The sequence below is a fragment of the Euprymna scolopes genome, chromosome 20 (assembly GCF_053919585.1).
Source record: "Euprymna scolopes isolate OS-2025 chromosome 20, ASM5391958v1, whole genome shotgun sequence".
Classification (NCBI taxonomy): Eukaryota; Metazoa; Mollusca; class Cephalopoda; order Sepiida; family Sepiolidae; genus Euprymna; species Euprymna scolopes.
Window position 1 is genome coordinate 45,402,954 of NC_136501.1, and position 26,405 is coordinate 45,429,358.

Consider the following 26,405-nt stretch of genomic DNA (forward strand, 5'->3'; position numbering starts at 1 on the left):
TCTCCCTCGAGTCATTCATGAATTCATTGTTGCTCATCATTTTTTACGTCACCCAAGTGTTCAGACTATCAACGTATGTTTCTTGTTGTAGTCCTTTGCTTCTTCTAACCATGAGCTTTCCTGTTATTCTTTTCTGGCCGTCAGAGAATAATTTGATAACGATCAGGTGCCACCTATCTGTTATAGTAATCCTTACTGAACGAGGTGGTCTGATTCGCTACCCTATTCATGATGTTTCTCGAATAAAGAGTTTCAAGTATTGCCATAGCTTTCTTTGCAGTTGTACAGGCAGTAGTGTGCAGTTCTATGAATCTCATATAGAAATCAAGTGCTAGCCCAAGGAAGGCCCACCCACCTTGATTTAGAAGAACTTTGAAGTAAAACGAAATGATTAAGAGTCGGCACAAATACATCAAGATCTTCCATTGCAAAAACATGGAAGATTGAGCCAACCAACAACATGCCAACTATTTTCTGAATAAACTATCCCAGCAATATATAGATAATGAAAGCTCAATAGAGTAGCTCAAAAGAGGATCGCTCCACTATGATCAAGAGATGATTATACACACACAAGTAGAGAGCGTTAACCCCTTGGCATTCACTTAGGACAGCTACTATACAATGTGACACAATGGAGGGCGTAAAAATATCTCTACCGAACGATCTATAAAAAATGAATATCCAGTGTAGCAATAAACCTTGGGGACATATATCAGAAAGGACTGTTGGAAATAAGTCATGAAACATCTGCTATGGCTTACAGTTACATACATAGAAAATTAACGTAGTGATTAGGCACAAGAGGGAGAAAGTCTTAATTTAGCTGAAGTCAGTGTGTCTAATGATGCTGACTTCCATAGACTTGATAGAGAGAGAGAGAGAGAGAGAGAGAGAGAGAGAGAGAGAGAGAGAGAGAGAGAGAGAGAATAACTAAATACAATGGTTTTATGTAGAACATGAAAAGAAACTTGTATCTTAGGAAGATCTCCATTATCCCAGTAATCATAGTAGCCACCAGATTCATTGGCCAAAAACACATTACCTAAAAGTACTTCCTTTAAACTCCTCAACCTAACGTTCACCAAGAACATGAATTGGAACAGATACATTGAGAGCATAGCCAAGGCTGCTGCGAAGAAGGTTGGCTCTCTCTACTATGCTAGAAAGCTACTTACACCTGAAAGTATCCTGCAACTCTATAAGGCCACCATTCGCCCATGTATGGAGTACTGTTGTCACATTTGGCCTGCTGCATCTACTACTAGTCTCTCACTCCTGGACAGTTCAAAAGAGAGTTGCCAACCTGATAAGTCCTGAACTGTCATCTAAGCTTCAGCCTCTGTCTCATCAACGTAATGTTGCATCCCTCTGCCTGTTCTACAAGTACTTTAATGGTGAATGCTCTGACGAACTACAAGCACTTGTGCCCCGTAAATACCCCTGACAAGCCCGAAAAGCAGCTAAATCCCTTCCCTACACAGTGGAGATCCCTAGGTGTAAGAAAGCCTTCATCTACTATAGTTTATTCCCCAGAACTGCTAGACTTTGGAACTCCCTTCTGGGATTCTGCTTTCCCAATTTTACTGACATGCAGAAGTTCAAGTGTAATGAGAACAGACATATTGCTGCTCATCTCATTTCATAATATCCCTGCAACTTATGTCCCCGATAGTAGCCCCTTACATCAAAGTGGTACCGTGCCTTTCTCTAACTCTTATGCTCGATCCGCGGGTTCCTTCTCAACCTTGATAAGCAATAAATCATAAGTAACAAATAGCGAATATGCACAGTAAACCAAGTGCAAGAGAGATACAAAAATTGCGCTGAAAATGACGGTTAGAATCATAAAAAGATGTCTTGGTTAGAGTCTTTGAAATAACGGGTGAATGTCTGACATCCAGAAGGATGCCCCATCTCCAGCAAAATTAAAAGATTAAGAACATTTACAAAGCATTCCTATTTCGGATATGTTTTACAAGTTACAAAAACTTTTCAAAGCTTGGATCTAGACTCATATAATTGCATTTTTTGTGTGTGTGGGGGGGGGGGTGAAATAAAAATACTCCGAACTCACGCGACGTAGACCGCACACAACGTTTAAAATAACATTTTCTTTTATCTGTAACACTTAAATTCAAAGAAAACATTTTCTTTTGTTCTGTAACACTTTCATTTAGAATAATATCTATAACACTTAAATTTAAAAAACATTTTCTTTAGTCTGTAACACTTAAATTTAAAAAACATTTTCTTCAGTTTGTAACACTTAAATTTAGAATGACATTTTCTTTAGTCTGTAACACTTAAATTTAGAATGACATTTTCTTTAGTTTGTAACACTTAAATTTAAAAAAACATTTTCTTTAGTCTGTAACACTTAAATTTAGAATGACATTTTCTTTAGTCTGTAATTTAAAAAAACATTTTCTTTAGTTTGTAACACTTAAATTTACAATGACATTTTCTTTAGTCTGTAACACTTAAATTTAGAATGACATTTTCTTTAGTTTGTAACATTTAAATTTAGAATGACATTTTCTTTAGTCTGTAACACTTAAATTTAGAATGACATTTTCTATAGTCTATAGCACTTAAATTTAGAATTGTATTTGCTTTAGTCTGTAACACTTAAATTTAAAAAACATTTTCTTTAGTCTGTAACACTTAAATTTAAAAAACATTTTCTTTAGTCTGTAACACTTAAATTTAGAATGATATTTTCTTTAGACTGTAACACTTAAATTATGAATGACATTTTCTTTAGTCTGTAACACTTAAATTTAAAAAACATTTTCTTTAGTTTGTAACACTTAAATTCAGAATGATATTTTCTTTAGACTGTAACACTTAAATTATGAATGACATTTTCTTTAGTCTGTAACACTTAAATTTAAAAAACATTTTCTTTAGTCTGTAATACTTAAATGTAGAATGACATTTCATTAGTCTGTAACACTTAAATTTAGCATAACATTTTCTTTGATATGTCACACTTAAATTTAAATTACATTTTCTTGGATTTGTAATACTTAAATTAAGATTTCTGTAACACTTAAATTTAAAATTACATTTTTTAATGTGTAATACTAAAATTTAGAATAATCTTTTCTTTGGTCTGTAACACTTAAATTTAAAATTACATTTTTTTATCTGTAACACTTAAATTAAAAATAATATTTGTAACACTTAAACCCAAAAAACATTTTCTTTAGTCTGTAGCAGTTAGATTTAGAATAATTTTGATTTATAACACTTAAATTAAGAATGACATTTTCTTTGACATGTAACAGTTAAATTAGAATAATATCTGTAAGATGTAAATTTTAAAAACATTTTTTTATTCTATAACACTTAAATTTAGTATAACATTTTCTTTGATATGTAACACTCAAATTTTAAATAACATGTTTTTATATCTGTTACACTTAAAATTAGTATAATATCTGTAACACTTAAAATTAGTATAATATCTGTAACACTTAAAATTAGTATAATATCTGTAACACTTAAATTAAAAAATACATTTTCTTTAGTCTGTAGCAGTTAGATTTAGAATAACATTTTCTTTGATCTATAACACTTAAATTTAGAACAATATTTTCTTTGATAAGTAAAACTTTAATTAAAAAATTATATTTTCTTTGATCTGTAATACTTACATTTAAAATAACATTTTTTTTCGTCCGTCTCACTTTAATTAATAACATTTTTTTATCTGTCATATGTAAGAATTTGAAATAGTATTCTATTTGATCTATCACATTTTAATTTTCCATAGCATTTTCTTTGGTCTGACACACTTAAATTTCTAACAGCATTTTGGTCTGTCACATTTACACTTGAAATACTATTTCATTTAGTTGGTGCACACTTGACTAAATAATTCCTTTTTTGTTGTTCTGTCAGGTTGAAATTTTATATAGATTTTTCTTTTTGTCGCACTTAATTTTAAATTGTAATTTTTTCTGTGGTATATACATTTGAAATAACCAATCATTTTCTTTGGTGTCTAATATTTAATTTAAATATCATTTTCATTACTGATCATTTAGATGAGATAGATGCAACATAAGAATTTCAAGTTTTCTTTTTTTTGCTACTATACAGACACGAAATCACCATTATAATATAATTAAAAGATTCACCCTTTGAAAAGGTTTATTCTTACCATCCAGAAGAGTGTTTCATTGGCAAAACTTTCATACTGGTCAATTGTTGATAAGACACTAAATATAAGGCAAATTAGCACCATCATGAATCTGAAAGAAGAAACAAACGAAGTGGTTATTTTTTTTATCAAAAAAATATTGAGTAATTAAGGTTTCATGGAAATTCGAGTTCAATATAGAAAAACCTATTGTTTACATAATGGAACACAAAATATCGAATATGAATACGTATAAAACCGGAAAATAAAAATATCAATTTATTAATAGAATCAATAACATAAAGGTATAATATAACAAATTAATAAGAACATATAATAAATTATTAGATTAGATTTCAGTTTTCATGAGTTTCATAAATGTATCATTTATAATAAATTCAATAAAATAAATGTATAATAAATTAATATGAAAATATAATATAATAAATTATTACATTAGATTTCGGTTTTCATGAGTTTCGTAAAAATATCATTTATAATAAACTCAATAAAATAAATGTATAATAAAACGAATTAATATGAAAATATAATATAATAAATTCTTACATAAGACTTCGGTTTTCATGAGTTTCATAAATGTATCATTTATAATAAACTCAATAAAATAAATGTATAATAAATTAATATGAAAATATAATATAATAAATTATTACATTAGACTTCGGTTTTCATGAGTTTCATAAAAGTATCATTTATAATAAACTCAATAAAATAAATGTATAATAAATTAATATGAAAATATAATATAATAAATTATTACATTAGACTTCGGTTTTCATGAGTTTCATAAAAGTATCATTTTTAATAAACTCAATAAAATAAATGTATAATAAATTAAATTAATATGACAATATATAGAAAATTCTTACATTTCAGTTTCATGAGTGACAGTGGGAGAAGCGTAAAAACTCCTTTCTTTCTCCTAATTTTTTCATATGACTAGTCAATACTTAAATTATTGAACAGAATTAAATATTAAAATCAATTAAAAATACAATTTATGGACCAATATTTGCTATAATAAATTAGCAAAACAGATTTAAGTATGGAATTTACATTTAAAAGACTTATTAATTACAACGAAATTGTGAATCAATTCCTTCTTCTTATATATAAGATATTTAATCTAGAGCAAGTTAAAAATGTTAAACATCGCCATCACTAATACATCTTCACCCTCAAGTAAAGTTTTAGATACAATAAACCTGGTATATAAATTTAAATATCTTTTGGAAAAGTGTTTCTAGTAGTGAAAGCATATATATATATATAATTATATATATATATATATAATTATATATATATATATATAATTATATATATATATATATTTAATGAATAAAGTTAAATTCTGTAGATTAAAATATATACACATATATTTCTGTAGATTAAAATATATTGGTTTAATGATTAAAGTTAAATTTAAAGGCCTAAAAGTATTACCTCAATGTAATATCTGACAGGAAAATTCACTTGATCTCTAATCTGTGATTTATCTCATTTATATATATATATATATATATATATATATATATATATATATATATATATATATATATATATATATATACGAGCAAACAGTTAACAAAAAACATGTTAAAAAACAATTTGAAAAAGAGTTAAAAACATATTTAATCTGAAAAGGAAACACTAGAGAAGTGGATAGTCCTTAATCTGCGGAGTTTCGAAGAAATACTCTCCATCTCATCAAAGGGTAGGAATTAGCAAAATGCGGGATCGGATTTTGCATGCAAAAGTATTTGATGAAACAACAAGTAAGTCAAAGATCTTACTTGAAAACAAAAAAGTGAAGCAGAGGGAATATGGTGAAGAAAAAGGTGATTACACATGAATGGATAGTCTGGTGGAAGATAAATAATTATTATTATTGGATTATTTATCAGTATCATTTCGAAACTGGATGTCTTGGACGACAAATACCGAAAAATTGGCCAAAAAACATTAATTCCTTCACCTTAAACTCGGCCGTTTTGTACTAGAAGGAGTCGAGTTTTTTCGCCTACATTTTAGCAAGTCATCGTCAACGTTAGATTGACTTTGGTTAATTTCAACGCTTTTGATTTCCAGTCACGTCATGAAGATATCGGCTAAGACATCAGATTTTCTTTCACTTTCTTTTCCACCTTTGTAACACGGGTTCGAGCCTGCCTGCCTACTACCACTCTTTTTTTCCTGCTCAACACACACCTCCAACCACCTGAGCAATGCTGGGCACTCAAAAAAAGAAAGATTCCTCAGTTTTACAAGATACACCTGAAGGAGGCTAGAGTTTACATCGGTCGAAATATTGTGAAAATAATGCTCAAGATGAGAACAGTAGTGCAAATATATAAAATAATACAAATTTTTTAGCCTTGTGCCTAAAAATAAGTTAAGTTGTCGACCATAGTACAGGACGACTAAAGGGCTCCTTTTCATTAACTACTCCAACACCACTGGTTTCATTAGATTAATCTACTTGTTCTTTATCTTCGTCTTACGAGGGGCATGCAATAAGTAATGCCTGTGACCCACTTCCTATAGCAGTAGAGCAACGAACTTGGCACAGTTATTAGTCTTGCTCTACATAGGAACAACCCAGAGTTATGCATTTCTCCCATCGTTTGATGCAGCTCTGGAGACTGTTTTTGTAGAACACCCCAGGTTGGTCCTCCAACCAGGACATGGCTTCAGAAATCAGGCTGCATCATCTGGGAAACGCTTTCCTTTCAAAAACAACTTCATGGCTGGGAAGAGTGAATGTCAAAGGATGCAAGGTCAGGAGAGTAGGGAGGATGGGGGAAGATTTCATAACCACACGCCCGTGCTTCTGATCTGGCGACATGCGAGTTGTGGACCAGAGCGTTGTCCTGCAGGAGGAGGGTACCTTTGCTGATCTTGCCCCCACCTCTTGATTTTCATAGCTTCCCTTAATTACCTCAAAAGTGAAGCATAAGAGGCTCCTGTAGTTGTGGTACCCTTTGCCAGGAAATCTGTCATCACTACTCCGTCCTGGTCCCAGAAGACTGTGAACATGACCTTGCCAGTGGAGGACTGCACCCTTGCTTTCTTTGGAGGTGGTGAGTCCAAGTGCTTCCTCTGCACTGACTGGGCTTTGATCTCTGGATCATAGCGATGGACCCAGGTTTCATCCTGTGTAATCAGTCTTTTGAAAAACTTTGACTCGTCTTCTTGGCACATCTTCAAATTCATCCTCGAGCACTCAACGCGTTCTCACTTCTGCAATGGTGTGAGGAACCTGGGAATCCATCTGGCAGACACCTTATGTATATGCAAATGGTCATGAATGATATTTTCCACAGACCCTGTACTAATCTTGACATCTTGGGCTATTTGGCGAATAGTAATGCGCTGATCTTCCAAAATGGCAGCCTCAAATTAACGGACAGATGCCTCATCAATGGCAGAAGGCGGGTGACCAGGTCTGGGAGCTGTTTCCACAGACTTCTGGCCATGTTTGAATTCACGATGCCAGCGTTTTACAAGGTTATATGATGGGGCATTATCACCATAAGTTTCTTTCATTTCATCAAAAGTCTCCTGTGGTGTGCGTCCTTTCAAATACAAAAACCAGATCACTGCTCGACATTCAACAGGCTCTATTTCACACCTGACTCAGTTCAAACACCTGTAAAACAGAAACCGCAATTAGTTCAGGGCTATAATTTGCGACATAACCTGTAAAGATATAAACCATTGCACATGCAAAATTTCAGCTAGATCAGGCAACTCGAAGTGGGTCAGGGGCATTACTTATTGCACGCCCCTCGTATAATGCTGTTGAACAAGCAGACGTCAAGTATCATTTTTTAAGTTTTTGATATGGCTTGACCTAGATTTGAACCCTGGTCTCCCAGTTCATTAGAGAGCACTTTATTATTCACAATTTCGCCTAATCCATTAAAATTATTTAAATTACTTTAACTTTTATCGATAAATAAATGCTTGCTCAAATATACAAGGGATCATCTCTACTATTATATAAAAGGAAATTTGTGTTTGTGTCTGTGTGTGTCTATGTGTGTGAGTTCGTTCCCTATGGATGCGAAAATGACTTGCCAGATTTTTATGAAATTTCAGACGAAGGTACTTTATGTGCCTTGCAGTGTTCTTAGATAGGTTTTATGTCGGGATGTCTTTGATAAGTATCGATAATTGATAATCGAAATAATCTGATGAAAGAAGGAACAGGTTATTTGGACTAAAGTTAACACCTTACACAGCCTTACATCACAAGTGCATTTGAGAAATTTTATTACAACACAAGCCCGGCATATAAAATCAACAGTAAGTTGTTTAATATGACAGAGGCACGTTCGAAATAAATGGTTCTGTTTATAGCAGAATTGCACCATGATACTTGACATTTTCATTTTAAACTTAAATTCAAGCCATTATCACCGCAAAAGCAGTAAGGCCAGGCATATAAAAGAAGCAGTAGTCTTCCTTAGTTAAGTAAATAAGACAACCTGCCTTGTTTAATTTAAACAGATGTGAAGGAGAAAAGGTTAATTGATGGAGATTAGACTGAAAAATAAAGCAGCCGATTTATTCCTAATCGAAATCTGAGTCATTTTTATAGGAAGATGCAGCACATGTATCGAACATCTTCTATATAAAATACAAGCGAATTATTCAGTTCGTGTAATTTATTCCCGACCTATCAATTTTTTACATCTATTCTTTATTGTCCACACTAAATTTCTGGGTATAGCCACCCTCATACATTTTAAATAAGCTGCTGCTTGGTATCCAGATATCCATCCCCCTGGGTGAAAGGAAAGTTTGCTCATCTGCATCAAGGCAATCTTATTTAAAGTCAGCTGTCAATCCTATTCTCACTCTCACCCTCTCCTGGCGTCTTGCTCATCGAAGCGGAAGTACACCATTTTCCAGAGAAGAGGACATTAGTCTGATTTATATGAAAAGTTGGAAAAGAATCCAGCTGGTGATCTACAAAATAAAAAATAAAGAAGATTCCGGAAACTAATGCGAAACTGACTTGAACTGAATAATTATGTCTCTATAAACTGGCATTAACATTCAGAGGATAGAGGCAGATAAAATCGAGGGACACTAATAGACATTTGCAAGGAAAACGAAAGGGAGTATTTACAAAAGACGTGTCCATTCAAGCTATATATTTGACAAAAAATACTATTTCAAACTTTAATAGGATAGACTAAGTTGAGAGACTCACGAAAATGCTATTTAAAATCTAAAGTGGACAGACTAATAAAAATGCTATTTTAGACCTAAACTGGACAGACAAATAGAAAATGCAATTTCAAACCTAAGGTGAACAGACTAATGTAAATACAATTTCAAATCTAAAATGGACAGACTAATGAAAATGTTATTTACAACCTAAAGTGGACAGACTAATGAAAATGCTATTTCAAACCAAAAGTAGTCAGACTAATGAAAATGCTATTTCAAACCTCAAGTGGACGGACTAATAAAAGTGCTATTTAAAACCAAAAGTTGATGAACTAATGAAAATGTTATTTAAGTGGATAGACTATAAAAGGCTATTTCCAACCGAAAGTGAACAGACTAATGAAAATGCTATTGTAAACCTAAATTGGACAGACTAATGAAAATACTATTTGAAACTAAAAGTGGACAGACTAATGAAAATGCTATTTCTAACCAAAAGTGGACAGACTAATGAAAATGCTATTTCAAACCTCAAGTGGACGGACTAATAAAAGTGCTATTTAAAACCAAAAGTTGATGAACTAATGAAAATGTTATTTAAGTGGATAGACTATAAAAGGCTATTTCCAACCGAAAGTGAACAGACTAATGAAACTGCTATTGTAAACCTAAATTGGACAGACTAATGAAAATGCTATCTTAGACCTAAACTGGACAGATAAATAGAAAATGCTATTTCAACCTAAAAGTGGATAGACTAATAATAATGCAATTTCAAATCTAAAGTGAACAGACTAATGAAAATACTATTTCCAACCTCAAGTGGACAGACTAATGAAAATGCTATTTCAAACTTAATGTGGACAGACTAATGACAATGCTATTTCAAACATCAATTGGACAGACTAATGAAAATGCTATTCTAAATCAAAAGTGGACAGACTAATAAAATACTATTTACAACCTAAAGTGGACAGACTATTTCAATCTTAAAGTAGACAGACTAATAAAATGCTATTTCAATCTTAAAGTAGACAGATTATTAATATGCTATTTAAAACCTAAAGTGAACAGATTAATAACATGCTATTTAAAACCTAACGTGGTCAGACTAATAAAATGCTACTTCAATCTTAAAGTTGACAGCTCCTGTTACTCTCGCTTCTTCTTATTTGTCCCTCAGTCCTCATTTTTTAATGAGTGATTTTTCTGACAAAGGGAGAAGAAAAAGCTGTTTTCTAGGTTGGCAGTATTTTGTGCGAACAGTTGGCTGAGATGGCGGAAATTTTCTGTTTCTATGTCTATCATTGTAGCCATGTCACTAGTAAGGGTGCTGGAGGTAAACGTTTTGTCTGGGCTGACGTTATCCGCCTGATAGTCAGGGACCTGAACCTTGGATTAACCACTAAGGAGGCTGTCCTATCAGCAGGTGCAAAGTACTGGGGCTGCTGTATTGCCATTTGATGAATGGATTCTGGACCATGCAGTAGCTTCTGGTGGGGCCTCTCGATGCCATACTAGTGGGTAATTGTTACGGCTTTACCTTATCATTAGCTACAAATAAAAAAAAAAAATTCTTCGTTTCTTTTTCTCTCTTAATTTCCCCTCTCTGTCCTGCTCTAAATAAATCTGACGACCTAGTCCACAAATTTAAAAATTTCATCATGACAGATTTCAAGAAAAAATACACGATTAAACCCGGTTCTCCAACTTCCAACGTAGACCCCTACTACCATGTCTCCTTCTCCAACATCAGGGGTCTACGTTCTAACCTTCCAGAGGTTGAAACCCAATTACAGGAGACTAAACCAGACCTTTTATTTTTAAGTGAAACTGGCATTGGACAGGCTATTTCCCTAGAAGAGTTCGCAATTAAAGGATACTCTAACTTAACTTCTAAATCTGACCCCCAAGATCGCCATGGGCATGGAATATGTGCCTATATTAAAGATAGCTTTCCATGTGGTAGGGACATCTCCAGGGAAGATCCTAACTTACCCTATATGTGCTTCCGGGTTGCTTTAACTCACACTATGGCATTTTTATTTACTCTCTATCGCCCCCACAACAGCGGAGTTACTATATTTAAAAGCATATCTGAGAAAATTGACCAAGTCCTATCTGCTTATCCTTCAGCTAACATTCACATATGTGGAGATTTCAATGTTCACAACGTCGAATGGTTGACCCACTCAAACAAGACCGATGATGAGGGGAGGTTCTGTCATGATTTCTCCATTGCCTATGACCTCACTCAGGTTGTTCAGGAACCCACCCGTGTGCCCGACAATGACGGCCAGTATGCGAGCCTACTAGACCTTTTTCTCACAACTTGCCCTGAACTATGTTCAGTTTCTGTTCTGTCGCCTCTTGGATCTTCCGACCACTCTGTTGTATCAATTAAGATAAAAATGAAATGTAATAAGTCCCCAGACGTACCTCTCCATCGTACAGTATATCGATACACTAAGGCTGACTGGGATAGCTTCCATACATTTATAACTGATCTACCTCTGCATTCCATATTTAAAAAGGATGTGTCCTCTATAGTATTAGACCTGACGGAATGGTTAATTGTAGGTATTGATCGTTTCATACCCTCGAAAAAGTTTCAGCAAAAACCTAACAGCCAGCCATGGTTCTCTCCAAAATGTGCTACTGCCATTGCGCACAGAAATCACTTTTTCCACTGTTTCCAACGTAATAGATGTATGGAAACTAAAGCCGCTTTCAGAACTGCCAGCAACCATTGTAAGAAAGCAATAAAGAGAGCAAGATGGTTGTATGCTCAGTCTGTTAAGTCCAAAGTAGCTGAGCAGCGGCTTGGTTCCCACCAGTTTTGGCAAATAGCAAACAGAATTCTGAACAGAAGTGTGCGCTCCATTCCAACTATCATCAATGGACCTGAGGTAATCTCGTCAGCATCAGACAAAGCCAAACTCTTTGTCAAGAACTTTGCAGCTAATTCTACCTTTTGCGATCAAGGCCGCCAACTCCCAATATTTCCTCCTGTATCTGAAAACACACTATGTGATATACTATATCTGTACATGATGTTGCCAAGCTAATCAAAAACCTTGATTCCAGTAAAGCAACTGGCCCGGACGGTATTCCAATTATAGTACTCAAAAAACTTCAACCTGAACTAGCGCCCATACTTACAAAACTATTTAAACGTTGTCTTAAGGAGAATAGTTTCCCATCTCCCTGGAAAATTTCATCTGTATACCCTGTATTTAAGAATTCAGGTGATCGCTCATCCCCCTCTCAGTACAGGCCAATAAGTCTCCTGTGCGTCATGAGTAAGTTGCTGGAATCTGTGTTAAATACAGAAGTAATCAACCATCTCAACAAAAATAACCTTCTTAGTGACACTCAATATGGTTTCCGTTCTGCTAGATCTACAGCAGATGTGCTTACAGTTATATCTCATAGGATTAGCAAATCTCTCGACGGAAGCAACCTTTCTAGGGCAATTGCTCTTGACATATCTAAGGCCTTTGATAGGGTATGGCATAAAGGTTTACTTCATAAGATCTCTAGCTATGGTATAGCTGGAAATGTCTTCTCAATTATTAAATCATTTCTTTCTGATAGGTTCATAAGTGTAGTAGTTGAAGGGCAAAAATCAGAAGCCCACAGTATTAATGCCGGTGTCCCTCAGGGGTCCATCCTGGGCCCAACTCTTTTCCTGATCTACATTAATGATCTTCCAAATCACATCCTTACATCATTTGTAGACATTTATGCTGACGACACTTCCATTTATGGTAGCACATCTAAGACAGTAAACGACCAAGTTCTCTCCAATTCTCTCTCCTCTGATCTTGAGCATGTAGTACAATGGGGAAAGGAGTGGCTGGTTACTTTTAATGCATCTAAAACCAAGCTTCTCTCTTTACATCATCAACATTCTGATCCACATCTGGCATCAATTGAAATGAATGGCTCTCGTCTTCAGGAGGCCTCAAGTTTTGACAAGCTTCTGGGCTTGACCATTACTCCTGATCTTAAATGGAACACGTACATCAAATCTGTTGCCAAGGCTGCTGGAAAAATGGTGGGATCTTTCTATCGATCCAGTAGATATCTCACTGCTGATGCAATTCTCTATCTATATAAGAGCCAGGTACGTCCAAGGATGGAATACTGTTGCCACATCTGGGCAGGAGCTGCTAGAAAGGACTTGGCCGGCCTTGATAGAGTTCAAAATAGACTTGGTAGCCTCGTAGGAGATGCCCTTTTCTCTTCCTTGCAACCTCTATCTCACAGAAGAGATGTTGCGAGTTTGTGTCTGATGTATCATTATTTTCATGGAAAGTGTTCGACTGAGCTTCAATCTATGGTCCCCCCTCGCAAAACTTTCACAAGAAACACTCGTCTAGCTGTAAACACGATCAATAATTCCCCCCACTCTTTATCTGTGCCTAAACCTAAACGTAGATTCCATGAACAAAGCTTTTTTATTAGAACTGCACGCCTGTGGAATTGTCTTCCGTTTTCCTGCTTTCCAGCTGACTACAATATGGTTGTCTTCAAGTCTAACGTAAATAAGTTCTTGATGAGCCGTTCCATATAAGTTATCAAATTTAACAAATTTTCATTACTAATGATTATTATATTCTCCAATTTCTACTGTACACTCTTTAACCCTTATCCTTGAGTGGCCTCTTGGCCTTGATAATGAGTTGATACCTATGAAAAAAAAAAAAAAAAGAAAAAGTCCAATGTGAACAAGTTCTAATTGAACCGTCCCCCTAAGTAATCCAAGTTTCAAAATTCCCACTGTTTACTATGCTAAAATCACAATGACTAATGTATACCTATTAACCCTTATCCTCGAGTGGCCTCTGGGCCTTGATAAGTGGTGACACCCTTGTAAAAAAAAAAAAAAAAATGTTATTTCAATCTTAAAGTGGATAGACTAATGAAAATGCTATTTTAAACAAACTAGTAAAAATACCACTCCAAACTTTAGAGGATGCCAATAAAATTACTATTCCAAACTAAAGTAGGCCTGCACATGTTAATATGTAAAAAAGATGATGATGATGATGATGATGATGATGATGATGATGATGATGGTGGTGGTGGTGGTGGTGGTGATGATGATGATTTAGTTTTGTTTCGTTTAGTTTGGATTTGTTTGTTTTGTTTTACGGTATATCAACCCGTTTCAGGTAATTTCATGCCGAGTCCAATAGTTTGGAAGAAGTTTTTGCTTTAAGTTCCTCATATTTTCAAATATTTATTCATGATGTTTGGTTTGGTTGTTTTGTTTTACAATATATCAATGCTTTTTGGAATATATAATACAAATCCATTCATTTTGGTAAAAAAATCATTTTGCTTCAAGTTTTTTATATCTTCAAATATTTATTCATGCGTTCGGTTCGGTTCGGTTCGGTTTGGTTTGGTTGTTTTGTTGTGGAAAATTGTTGTTTTTTTTTCATTTGAAGTGAAAGACAAAGAAAAAACGATATCAATGTTTGATGTATTTTAGGTCAGGAAGGTGTTAATTTAACACAGCCTGATTTGGTAGTACCAGAGCTGATGATGACAATGATGATGACAATGATGATGAAAATGGTATTCTAAACAAAAGAAATTAACAACATTATTAATTAAATAAATACATAACTCAACATTTGATAAATTAATTTCAAATGAATAGGATGTTGTACCTATTCTAAATAATTTTTGTCCAATTATCAAATTTAAGAAAAACTATATTCAAAACCTCAAGAAGTTTGATCCAATATCCTGGTGGCTTGGAAGGTCGAGAGCAGGTTAAAGGAATTCCCTTGATTAATCATCATCAGATCGTATGAATCCAACGATTCTATCGTTGGCATTGGTTTCCCCGATATTTTCTTAGTAAGAATTCTTTCTAGAAAAACATTGGGTAGTTATGGGGGCGGTGGACCACATGAAGGTTACCAACATCCTAGGTGAAAGTGATTTTTGCGAAACAAACTGGTTTCGAACTTGGAATACCGAGGATGTCAGTCCGTGTCATAAAGTCAATTCACGATGGTCCCCGGTAGGTCATTAAAAAACAAATGTGTAAACTATAATGTAAAATCTATTAATCAAAAGCATGTTTAAACTATAATTTTTAATTTTATTAATTAAAAACATGTTTAAACTATAATTTCAATTTTATTAATTAAAAATATGTTAAAACCTTAATTTCAAATTTATTAATTAAAAACATTTAAACTATAATTTCAAGTTTATTAATTATAAACATGTTTAAACTATAATTTTTTAATTTATTAATTAAAAACATGTTTAAACTATAATTTCAAATTTATTAATTAAAAACATGTTTAAACTATAATTTTTTAATTTATTAATTAAAAACATGCTTAAATTATGCATTCAAATTTATTAATTAAAACATGTTTAAACTATAATTCTAAATTTATTAATTAAAAATATCTTTAAACTCCTAGTTTTAATTTATTAATTAAAGGCATGTTATAACTATAAGGAGACCGTCAGCATAATATTATAGGTACGATCATGGACGATTATATTTATAGTCAGACGTGATAAAATTGAACCAATCAGGTACCAAAATTGCTATATTAAATATTTGGAATCTTTTTGAAATTTTCAGTCTGGTTCCTTGTCTTGATACGAGATGGGAACTATGTTCTACTGATACTTACTGGCTTAATACTGCCATTATTTATCTGACATTCTTATTATTTAATGATTCACTGACAGGATTGATGTAACTAATTTTATTCTTATGACAAATACATTTAATAACCGCGATTGAATTATTTTTTCTACGATAAAGTTATTTCTTTTGCCATCTCCTTTTTGGGTCATTTTTCTATTACAAGAATTGCTCTACACTCAAGATCACGTGATTTTGAAAAGCTGAGCGTTCCATCATTTTAAAACCACTCCTCCTAGCCTTTCAATGATACTGAATTACTTCAAAAGTCTTAATGTAATACTTAAATATTAATTTTTTTTGTGCTGCCTTGTTGACGTCATGATAACAATGTGGAGCTCTAATGGTATATCCTCTCTTTTGCCCATTTATAAACCACTCCTTCAGAAGAAGAAAAATTGTAGAGCTGTTTATTTATTTCACTAATGGATAGTGGTTTAAAAATAAAAAGGCATTAATTTCTATATGAGAGGAGTGGTGGCGTTCAAAAGGATGATGTTTGGAGGGTAATGAGTTGAACCTTTTGCAACAGACGTTGAAGTTAAGAGTCAGTACACATTATGGCATTGATGAAAAGAAGTGCCGCCAGTTCCTATTAAGATTATACGGATCACTATTTATCAATATATATATATATATATATATATATATATATATATATATATATATATATATATATCCACATAAAGTTATGAACAGTACATAAGGCCCAAGCAAAGCTGGGCTGAACTGCTAATATATATATATATATATATATATATATATATATATATTAGCAGTTCAGCCCAGCTTTGCTTGGGCCTTATGTACTGTTCATAACTTTATGTGGATATATATATATATATATATATATATATATATATATATATATATATATATATATATAATATAAAGCTGAATGTGTGTGTGTGTGTGTGTGTGTGTGTGTGGTCACGAATAGGCTCCTATATGGTTGACTATTTAAAAAAACTGATTACATATAATGATAGAAGATGTATGGAGACACAGGAATGGGTATGTTTGATCTGGCAGAACGGTGGTTCATTAAAATTGTGAGGTCTGCGTTCACGCCTGGTCCACAAAGTATGGAAATAAAAAATTTAAAAATTAAAAAAAAAACGTTTACAAGTGTTTTTGATATAGATGTGCATAAGAATACTTTGATAAGTATGTTTTAACTTAAATAGGGATGGTATAATAAAATTGTAGGGTCTGCATTTGCCTCTGGCCTCCATAGAATGGAAATAGGCACAAACTTTAATAAAGACTTTTCATATCTGTCTGCGTAAGTATACTGTGATAATTATGTTTCAGTTTGAAGAAATATGGTATAATAAAATTATGGAATGTTCGTTCGCGCCTGATCTCCATAGAATAGAAATATGTCACAAAGTTTAACAAGGTTTTTTAATATAGATCCACAGAATATTGTGATAAGTGTTTCAGTGTGAACAGGTATGGTATAATAAATTATGGGGTTTATCTATTTTATTTTTACTTTCATCATATTTTGCTTTGGTTTTGATACCCCTAAATTCAAAGCTATCTCCTTACAACCCTTGCTTTTCATAACCTTTCATACTTTAATAAATCAGAGTTCATTTTCTGTAGGCTGTTTTTGAACCCAGTCAACGACGGGTACTTTTGCCAGTATATATATATATATATATATATATATATATATATATATATATATTAAAAAGTTGGACTCATGTCCGGATAACCTACTGTTAGACACCTTAGTTCCTTCACTGAGTAAGCAACTGGAATAGTCTCTGTTGCTCGGCGACTTCTTCAGTTAACCTCTTGTGATTAAGTTATGTCTTGGAAGAGGCCCACCTGTGCTTCTACACACAAAGGATCTGCAACAAAAGAGAGAATTAGAGGCACTTTAACAATCTGGCCTCTCTCTCTGTTTGCTACCCATCAGATTGGTCCGTTCCCAAAGGCTTCCAAGAGCAACACACATTACCCTCACTCATATCACCTGCATACATCTTTCACGAAACAAATAGTTATCAGTGAAACTAAAAAATTAAATCATCCTACACACCGATCATTTTGTAGAGTACCTCCATCACCAAACAAAAACTTAGTTTACTAAAACTTAAACATAGTAACCTTTCCTTTATATTGACTCCTTTTTTTTTCTTTTTTTTTTTCTCACAAGCTTGCTTAAGTGATTGATCAATATTGCTCGTTAGAAATGTCCTTTTTGGAGCACTTCACATAACTTGGAGCTATTGGCTTCAAATTTTGTTAACACATTACTAAGTTGGTTTTCACCCTTAATCCACTCAACATCAATTTCCTGTTTGTCTATGGATTCTCGTATGCTTGAGATTTTGAATTGAAGACGTCTATCCTCGAGATGGTTGCATGAATGAGCAGCATCATATAAAGATTTGTTATCCGTTAAGCAAGTGATGGGTAGAGAGAAATCCTTTTCGCCAAATATAATTTCGGCAATTAGTTTGGACCATAAATATGCATGATCAGAACCTTCAGCAAGAGCCAAGTTTTCAGCTGCTAGTGCAGATTTTACTACTCTTTTTGTTTTCGAAGAACTCCAGACAATGGGGCATGATAATTCACCATTTGTTAAAAATAAAATGTATGCAGCCTGACTACCACCGCCTTTTGAACTGTTAAAGCTTGCATCTGAATATACCTTCAGCGTCAAGTTTGACAGAGTTTCAAACCTTGGAAATAATATTGAGGAAGGCCTTGACTTAATTTCTCTTACTAATTTATTTAGTTTTTTTATGTTTTCTATAGTTGGTGCTTTTTGAGAGATACTTGCTTGGTGTACTCTGAAACTTAGATCAAGTCTTGATGTGTTTGCAAGCCAATTAATTTTACCTACTGTGGATCTGAGTATTTTGATCTCTTCAGTATTTAATGGAGAAGATTTCTCTGCAGATATGTTTTTTACTATAGCAATTTCAGACAAACTTTGCCCATACTTATTCTGATTGATACAGATTGACTTATCAGCATATTGAGTTAACTCTATTCCAACATACATAAAGGCACTAGTGTTTTCAACACCCACCACAAACAACGACCTCAACTTTTCAATAATTTCCTTTTCAAATTGCTGTGTACCACCCCACAGCTGATCATCTACATAAGTGATTAATATTCCTTCCAGATTGTCATTATTATGCCAGAAGAACACACCAGGATCAACCGAACTCTTCCTACATCCAACGTCAAGAATAGCTCTTCTTAAGGTAAAGTACCACTCGCGAGGTGCATCTTGAAGACCATACACGAACTTGTTCAAGCGCCAAACTTTTGATGTTTTTGCTTCTTTAGGTGGTTGAACAAAGATCTTTCTTTCAAGCTTTTGATTCTGAAGGAAGGCAGTTTTGTAATCAAGGGAATGCAATTTCCAACCCTTAGAAGAAATGATACATAACGCAACTCTTACACTCCCCTTTAGGCAGGTAGGACTGTCTGTTCTAAAGGTGGCATTTTCTTCAAAGCCCCTAGTGACTAACCGTGCTTTAACAAGGTGTTTGCCATCTATAATTTTTGTTTTTAAAATCCATTTTACTGATATTAGGCTTTGACCTGTATTATCAACTTTGTCGTAAACATTATTTGATTTCCAACTGTCTAGTTCGTTCTGTTTTGCTGATAGAATTTCAGTAATATAAGTATAGCACATTAAGATTTCATCACCAATTTCATTACCAACCTCCTCTTTTGACTTAAGTTCTTCTGTGACATCCACTTTCCAATCTTGAATGTCCCTGTCAAAGTCAATATCCGTAGTCTGACCATCCTTCTTTATAGCATTCCACTCATTTCCATATTTTCCACTTACTTTTCCAGATCGTGATACTAATTTTATAGCTTCTCACAACTCAGAATTATTCTTTCTGATGTTTTTGATGTTTAATTCCATATTCTTCTTAAGTGGTGGAGAGGTGGTAATCATTGTTTTGTTCACAGCACCTTTTAATGATCTATCTTGGAGTTGTAGATTATTGCCAGAGCTTTCATTTTTGTTGATGCTTGCTGCTTGAGCAGTATTATTATTGACACACTGTTTACTTTCTTCACTATTGCTGTCGCTCAGTGAATCATCGTCTGATATATCTTCAAATGATGTTTTATTTTCTGTTATCTGAAAATGAGAATCTTTAGATTGTTCATCTGTAGTAGATTCATGTTTCAAAGTTGCCGAGTTCACTCTGCTTATCACCGATTTTGTGGGCTTTTCTAGTCGAAGGCGAGAAGGATGTACTCTGACATATGTGCTACCATGTTTCACCAAAGTTTGCCGACCATCCTGGCCCAAAACAGTAGTCGGCCCCTTCCACCTCCTTCTTCGAAAGAACTGACCCATTAAATTATCGCCCCATTAGCCTCCTCCCACTTTTTGCCAAAATATTTGAGACCTTTATTAACCATGCTCTAGTCCGTCACCTTACAGATGCTAAGCTTCTGACTGACAAACAATATGGATTTAGACAAGCCCGTTCCACAGCAGACATCCTCACTGTAATCTCTGAACGTATATACCATTCACTGGACAAAGCGGGGGGGGGCAGAGCGGTAGATAGATATATCTAAGGCTTTTTACAGGTTATGGCATGAGGGTCTCCTCAGGAAGATTAGATCATACGGTATCACTGGTAGAATACTTAACATAATTAAATCCTTCTTAGATAAGAGAAAAATCCAGGTTGTCCTCGACGGTCGTACATCTAAACAATATGATATAAATGTGGGAGTGCCCCAGGGGTCTATCCTTGGACCTCTACTGTTCCTGATATTCATAAATGACCTCCTCGACAAAATTTCCTCTGAGATGGGTATATATGCTGATGACACCACACTCTATAACAGGCATGACAAGAAAACAAATGAACACATATCTAAAGAAATGGCAGAAACACTAGAAGATGACCTCCAATCTGTAGTGGAATGAGGACAAAAATGGATGGTCACGTTCAAAGCCGCCAAGACTAAACTAGTTTCATTCAATAATTACAAGAAACCTTTTCTACCACCTATAGCCATGGCCAACGACTCTTTATCTGAGAGTACGTCTTTCAAGCTTCTTGGCCTAACGTTCACAGGAAACATGAGCTGGAACAATTACATCGCAGGCATTGCCAGGGCCACTGCAAGGAAGGTTGGCTCTCTCTACCGTGCTAGAAAACTACTAACACCGGAAAGTATCCTGTACCTCTATAAGGCAACCATTCGCCCATGTATGGAGTATTGCTGTCCTATTTGGGCTGGTGCATTGGCTACTAGTCTCTCGCTCCTTGACAAGGTTCAAAAGAGAGTCGCAAACCTGATAGGCCCTGAACTGGCATCTAAGCTTCAGCCTCTGTCCTATCGACGAAACGTTGCATCCCTCTGCCTGTTCTACAAGTATTATAATGGTGAATGCTCTGACGAACTGCAAGCACTTGTGCCTCCACAACGTGAACACCCTCGACAGACCCGACAGGCTGCAAAATCTCACCCCCACACTGTAGAAATCCCTAGATGTAAAAGATCTTTCTACTCCAGTAGTTTCTTCCCCAGAACCGCTAGACTTTGGAATTCCATTCCAGGTCCCTGCTTCCCCAACTGTACTGACATGCAGAAGTTCAAGTGCAACGTGAACCAACATCTTGCTGCCTAAAACCTACATAGTACCCCAGTAGTTGTTGCCCCTGTTAGTAGCCCCCTACAGCAAAGTGGCAATATGCCTTGTATGGGGTGAAAATGTAATAAAAAAATTTTAAAAAAAAAAAGTATTTGATGTGATGTCTCCTGAAGTTCTAACATTGTGTCTAAGCGCCCTCCTCAGTTTTTCTGAATTTTCTATAGCAATAAATGCTTTCCGAGCTGAATGCAATTCATTTAAATTCTCTCTAATGATATCACTGGAAACCTCTGGGTTCAGTGTAGGGGGTTTATTTGTTAATAGAGATGGTAGTGTAGGATTCCGAGAAAAAACAAGCTGGAATGGGTTGAAACCTTGAACATTTATCAGACTGTTCTTTGCACAGAGACACCACATAACAGCAAATTCAAGTGAACAGCCAGAATCAGCAACTGTTTTCCGAATCTTCCCCCATGATACGATTGTGTCTTTCTACTAAGCCATTTGACCAGGCAGATTCAGCCGCTGTTGTTTTTACGTTAATATTCAGTTGTTCGCAGAACTCTAAAACATCTGCATTTGCAAATTCCCCTCTATTGTCAGTAAGTAAACTACAGGGAGCACCATAAATTGAAATCCAAACTTTGAAGAGCTTTCTGACAACTGTAGATGGAGATTTACTTCTTATTACTGTTCCTCCAGAAGTCTGGTAGCATGGTCAACCAGATGCAACAGATAAACCTTCCCAAATTGTTTGAGGTTTGAAGCATCTGCAACAAAAGAGAGAATTAGAGACACTTTAACACCTACATCTAAAATTTTAAGTGTTTATACCCAAAATTGGCAGAGGAGTTTGGTAGAGTCTGCAAAGGTCAACTCTTCCAACTTTGCAACCAAACTTTTGCCCAAAACTGATTAAAAAGCTTGCTGTATGTCTGAATTCCCTTTATGTAAAATTTTAAACCTTTAGACCCAAAATTGAGTGAATAGTTTGCTATAGATCGCAAATAGCAAACCTTTTGAACTTTTACCCCTTGGGCGCTCAAATTTGCGGTCGAAAACCGATTAAAAACCTTCCCCTATGTTTGATTACACTTTATGCAAAATTTCAAAATGATTAGACACAAAATTGGCTGAGTAATTCGGTAGAGTCAGAAGAGGTCATTTCTTTTTAACTTTGACCCCAATTTTGACCCTTTAACATTTTTTGTGTTGGGCTCAAATCAAATAAAAAAAGTTTGATCCATGTCCTAGTAACTTACATCTAAAATTTCATATGTTTAGACCAAAAATTTGGTGCACACCTAAAATCCCCAAAGAACTGTGGTAAACTCTGATTTTGCCGTATTGAGTTTACTATTACATCAAAGGTTATAGTCAGCTAACGTACTTCCTAACTTCCGACGTGGCTGCTACCGGAAATGGCGACAAGGCAAATCAGTTTCTTCGCTTTTTCTCTCTTTTTCCTGTAAATGTACTCTTTTTTATTACGTTTTTCCGATCGTTTTTTTTTTATTTAATAAAATCATTGGAAAGTTTTTGGTCTTATTTTAATTAAGCATTGTTGAAATTAGTTGTTTTTTTTTTTAAAGAATTATTGAAAACACTTTTTATAATCTTTTTAAACTATTGTGGGAGTATTATATATTGAATACGTTTTTTATGATGCTTTAAATTTTGTTGTTTTGATTTCAATAATTTTATTTTTATACTTTCATAAAAATATATTTATTTTTTTAATTCAAATAAAAAACTTTTATTTTTAAAATTAAAAAAAAAACGTATTTTTATAATTTCATAAACATATTTCTTACAAAATTTCAAAGAAAATAAAAACTATTTTTTTAATTCTTTTATCAAAAGTGCAAATAAAGACTAATTGCGTTATTTTTATCTATAATTTTGTTCGTTTTATACTTTTCAATAATGTCGTTTTCTTATATTTTATTTCAATAAATCGCTTCAAAACAGAAATACTGAAGAACAATAAAGGTGAAGGAACTGATGTTCCTTGTCACCGCTTCCGGTAGCAGCCACGCCAGAAGTTAGGAAGTACGTAAGCTGACTATAACCACATCAGTTTTAATTACACAGAAGAGAAGACACAGACACAAAAAATAACTCCGTTGATAGAAGTCTGGAGCAATATATACTTTCATACAAAGTGAAACTGAAAATTGTCTTCTGCATCATAGTGCTGACTGCTGCTATTCGCAGAAAGCATATTGAGCATCTAACATTTGCATGCTTCTCTTTTAACAGCGCTTACGTAATCAATAACTGTTTTCTATTTCTAACAATTACACGTGTAAATGCATTATGCTAAATTTCTTTTTTTATTCTGGGTAACAAGTAGCTTTACCACGGAGAACTTGTTTAAGGTACGAGGAATGTTGATCTCAAGTCAAATAGTCATGGTCTATGTTTATTGACTGGCATTACAAAGAAATGATTACCTTTTGCTGAATTTATACTAAAAGGTAAAATTTTAACTACACTCGAACTGAACTCCACTCTAAAAGTTAACGATAAATTCATTAGGTTAATAAGTCATTGACGCTAACTCCAACTAAAACCCAAGGTTTATTGACTTTCAGTCACTCATCCAGCCTATATGACCAGATACTTTTTTCGTAGACTCCATTTGATCTCGTTTTATTTCATTCAAAATAAATATCCATTACGGCAACAGAATGCTTTTTTTCTTGGGGGCAAATACAATGGAATTAATGAGAACAAAATTCATTTCATATTTATGAATAAAAGAAAAATCTATTCGAAAAAAAAACCAAAAAACATATATATTTTTTTTTTTGGCTTTTAAAGTTCAATATATGAATCATAAGATAAAATACTTAAAACCTTTTTGATCTTGAAACGGCACACTTTCCCTATAAAATCGATATCGACCTACTTTTACTGCAGTCTGTCCTGATTATCTGCACTATCGTTCTATTCTCTCTTATTTACTGTTCATTCACATACACATATAAACTTTCTTACACAGATTAGGGTCAGCATTATACTACTATGGCTACTACTACTGCTACTACTACTAGTATTTCAATAATAATAATAATAATAATAATAATAATAATAATAATCGATACTACATATACTAAAATTGGAATGATAAAGAAAAGATAAGCATGGCCCTTGCGCAAGGATAACACGCACATTGTTGAAGTGTTCAATGTTTTTTAAGCTTGTGGAAGGCGTTTTAGTGTTCATACCGCACAAAATAGCTGTGGAGAGTCAAGGAGGATGGAAAGACCAAGGAAGGAGAGCATTAATCAGACTAACACTGGAAAGAGTGTGAAAAGGTCTAGAAAGGCTTATTGCTACCCAAGTCCCAATAGGGACTTACAGTCGCTGCTGGTCATGAGAAATATATGGTAAGTGGATGTTGCAAAAATGCAAAGTTATTTGTAAAAGTTAACAAAAGAGGCGGAGAGTATTAGAAATCTGAGAAGACTTGTAGTCATTCAGCCTTCAGTTTATAATCAGTGAGTAATCTCTGATGATGATCTGTGTGAGAACTCCAAATGTGCACATCATGATATTAATTAACTCATCCAAGCAAGGCATAGTGAGTAAGAAGATAAAAACTTGCCAAATTCTAGATTTTGCCGTCCAAGCAACTCACAATGTGAAAATCAAGGAGAGAGACAAACGAGGAAAATAAATGGAATTTGCAAGAGAATATGGATCATGAAGAAAATCGATAAAATACCAATAATTGTATGAACACTAGGAGCAATCCCGACAAAATTGACATAAAAGGAGAAATTCGAATCATAGAAAAAACTGAGACACTATACTGGACGAAAATATTGAGAACAGCCGAAATCTAAAGGAAAATCCTTGGATGTGGAAACTAATGAACATAATTGTAAACACTAACCAGCTGAGCATAAGTTGAAATCTAAATAAAATAAAACCATAGAACATTATACAAATCCAAAAGAACTGAAATTATTATAACCCCACAACCAGACCCTCTCCATTCACAAAAAAATAGTTGTGAAAGGTCAAGGACACTAAGAAAGGAGAACACCAACCAGAACTCCATTAAACGGTGTGAAGAGTACTGGAGCCTTATGGAGGCCTATTGTCACTCAAATTCCGGAGAAGACTAATTTTCATTGCCTTGCCAGTAAGAAATCAATGGTAATTGGCTGATGTGATAATGCAAAATGATTTGAAATAGTTATCAAAAGAGGTGGCGAGTGCTGGAAATCTGGAAGATTTTGTTGTCACTCAGACTCCAGGGAACACCACTGGTTATTGTCAGTGAGAAATCACTGATAATGCTAGTGTGAAACCTCTTAATGAGTAAGGTATAATAATATATACGCTTTTAAGGAAATTGAAATATTTATAGAATTAAAAAAATATATATAGTTACTTCTTTTCAATAAATTTATATATTAATACAATAAGGTGTGTGTTATTTTCTGTGTCACGCTTACATCAGGGTCGTTTAATTGTTATGTACTTCCATTTCTTGTCATAAATAATTTTGCCAAAAATTCTTCATAAGTTTTGGTTTCGGTTTCGATTATAATTGATGGCACTCCAGTAATATATTTTTTTAATAAATAATTTGATCAAGAATTCTTCATAAGCTTGGATTTCTGTTTCAAAGTAACTCAAGTTTTTTTTTTTTTAAATCGCAACTTTATAATATATAAAAATCGATAGAACATTAACTCTATAATAATATATAAGAAATTTGCAAGATT

General features: G+C 34.0%; 1 protein-coding gene and 1 non-coding gene across 3 annotated transcripts in view; one reads left to right on the forward strand and one right to left on the reverse strand.

Annotated features, from left to right (window-relative positions):
* Positions 1–26,405, reverse strand: part of LOC145241407 (potassium voltage-gated channel subfamily KQT member 1-like) — a 268,765-nt gene that overhangs the window by 70,938 nt on the left and 171,422 nt on the right. For both annotated transcript variants that reach the window (XM_080104335.1, XM_080104334.1), the window contains exon 3: positions 4,172–4,262. In XM_080104335.1, the coding sequence (XP_079960461.1) occupies positions 4,172–4,262 (91 nt within the window). The remainder of the gene's footprint in view (positions 1–4,171; positions 4,263–26,405) is intronic.
* Positions 24,757–24,861, forward strand: LOC145241883 (U6 spliceosomal RNA). The gene has a single exon (XR_013862612.1). It is a non-coding gene; the product is annotated as a U6 spliceosomal RNA (small nuclear RNA).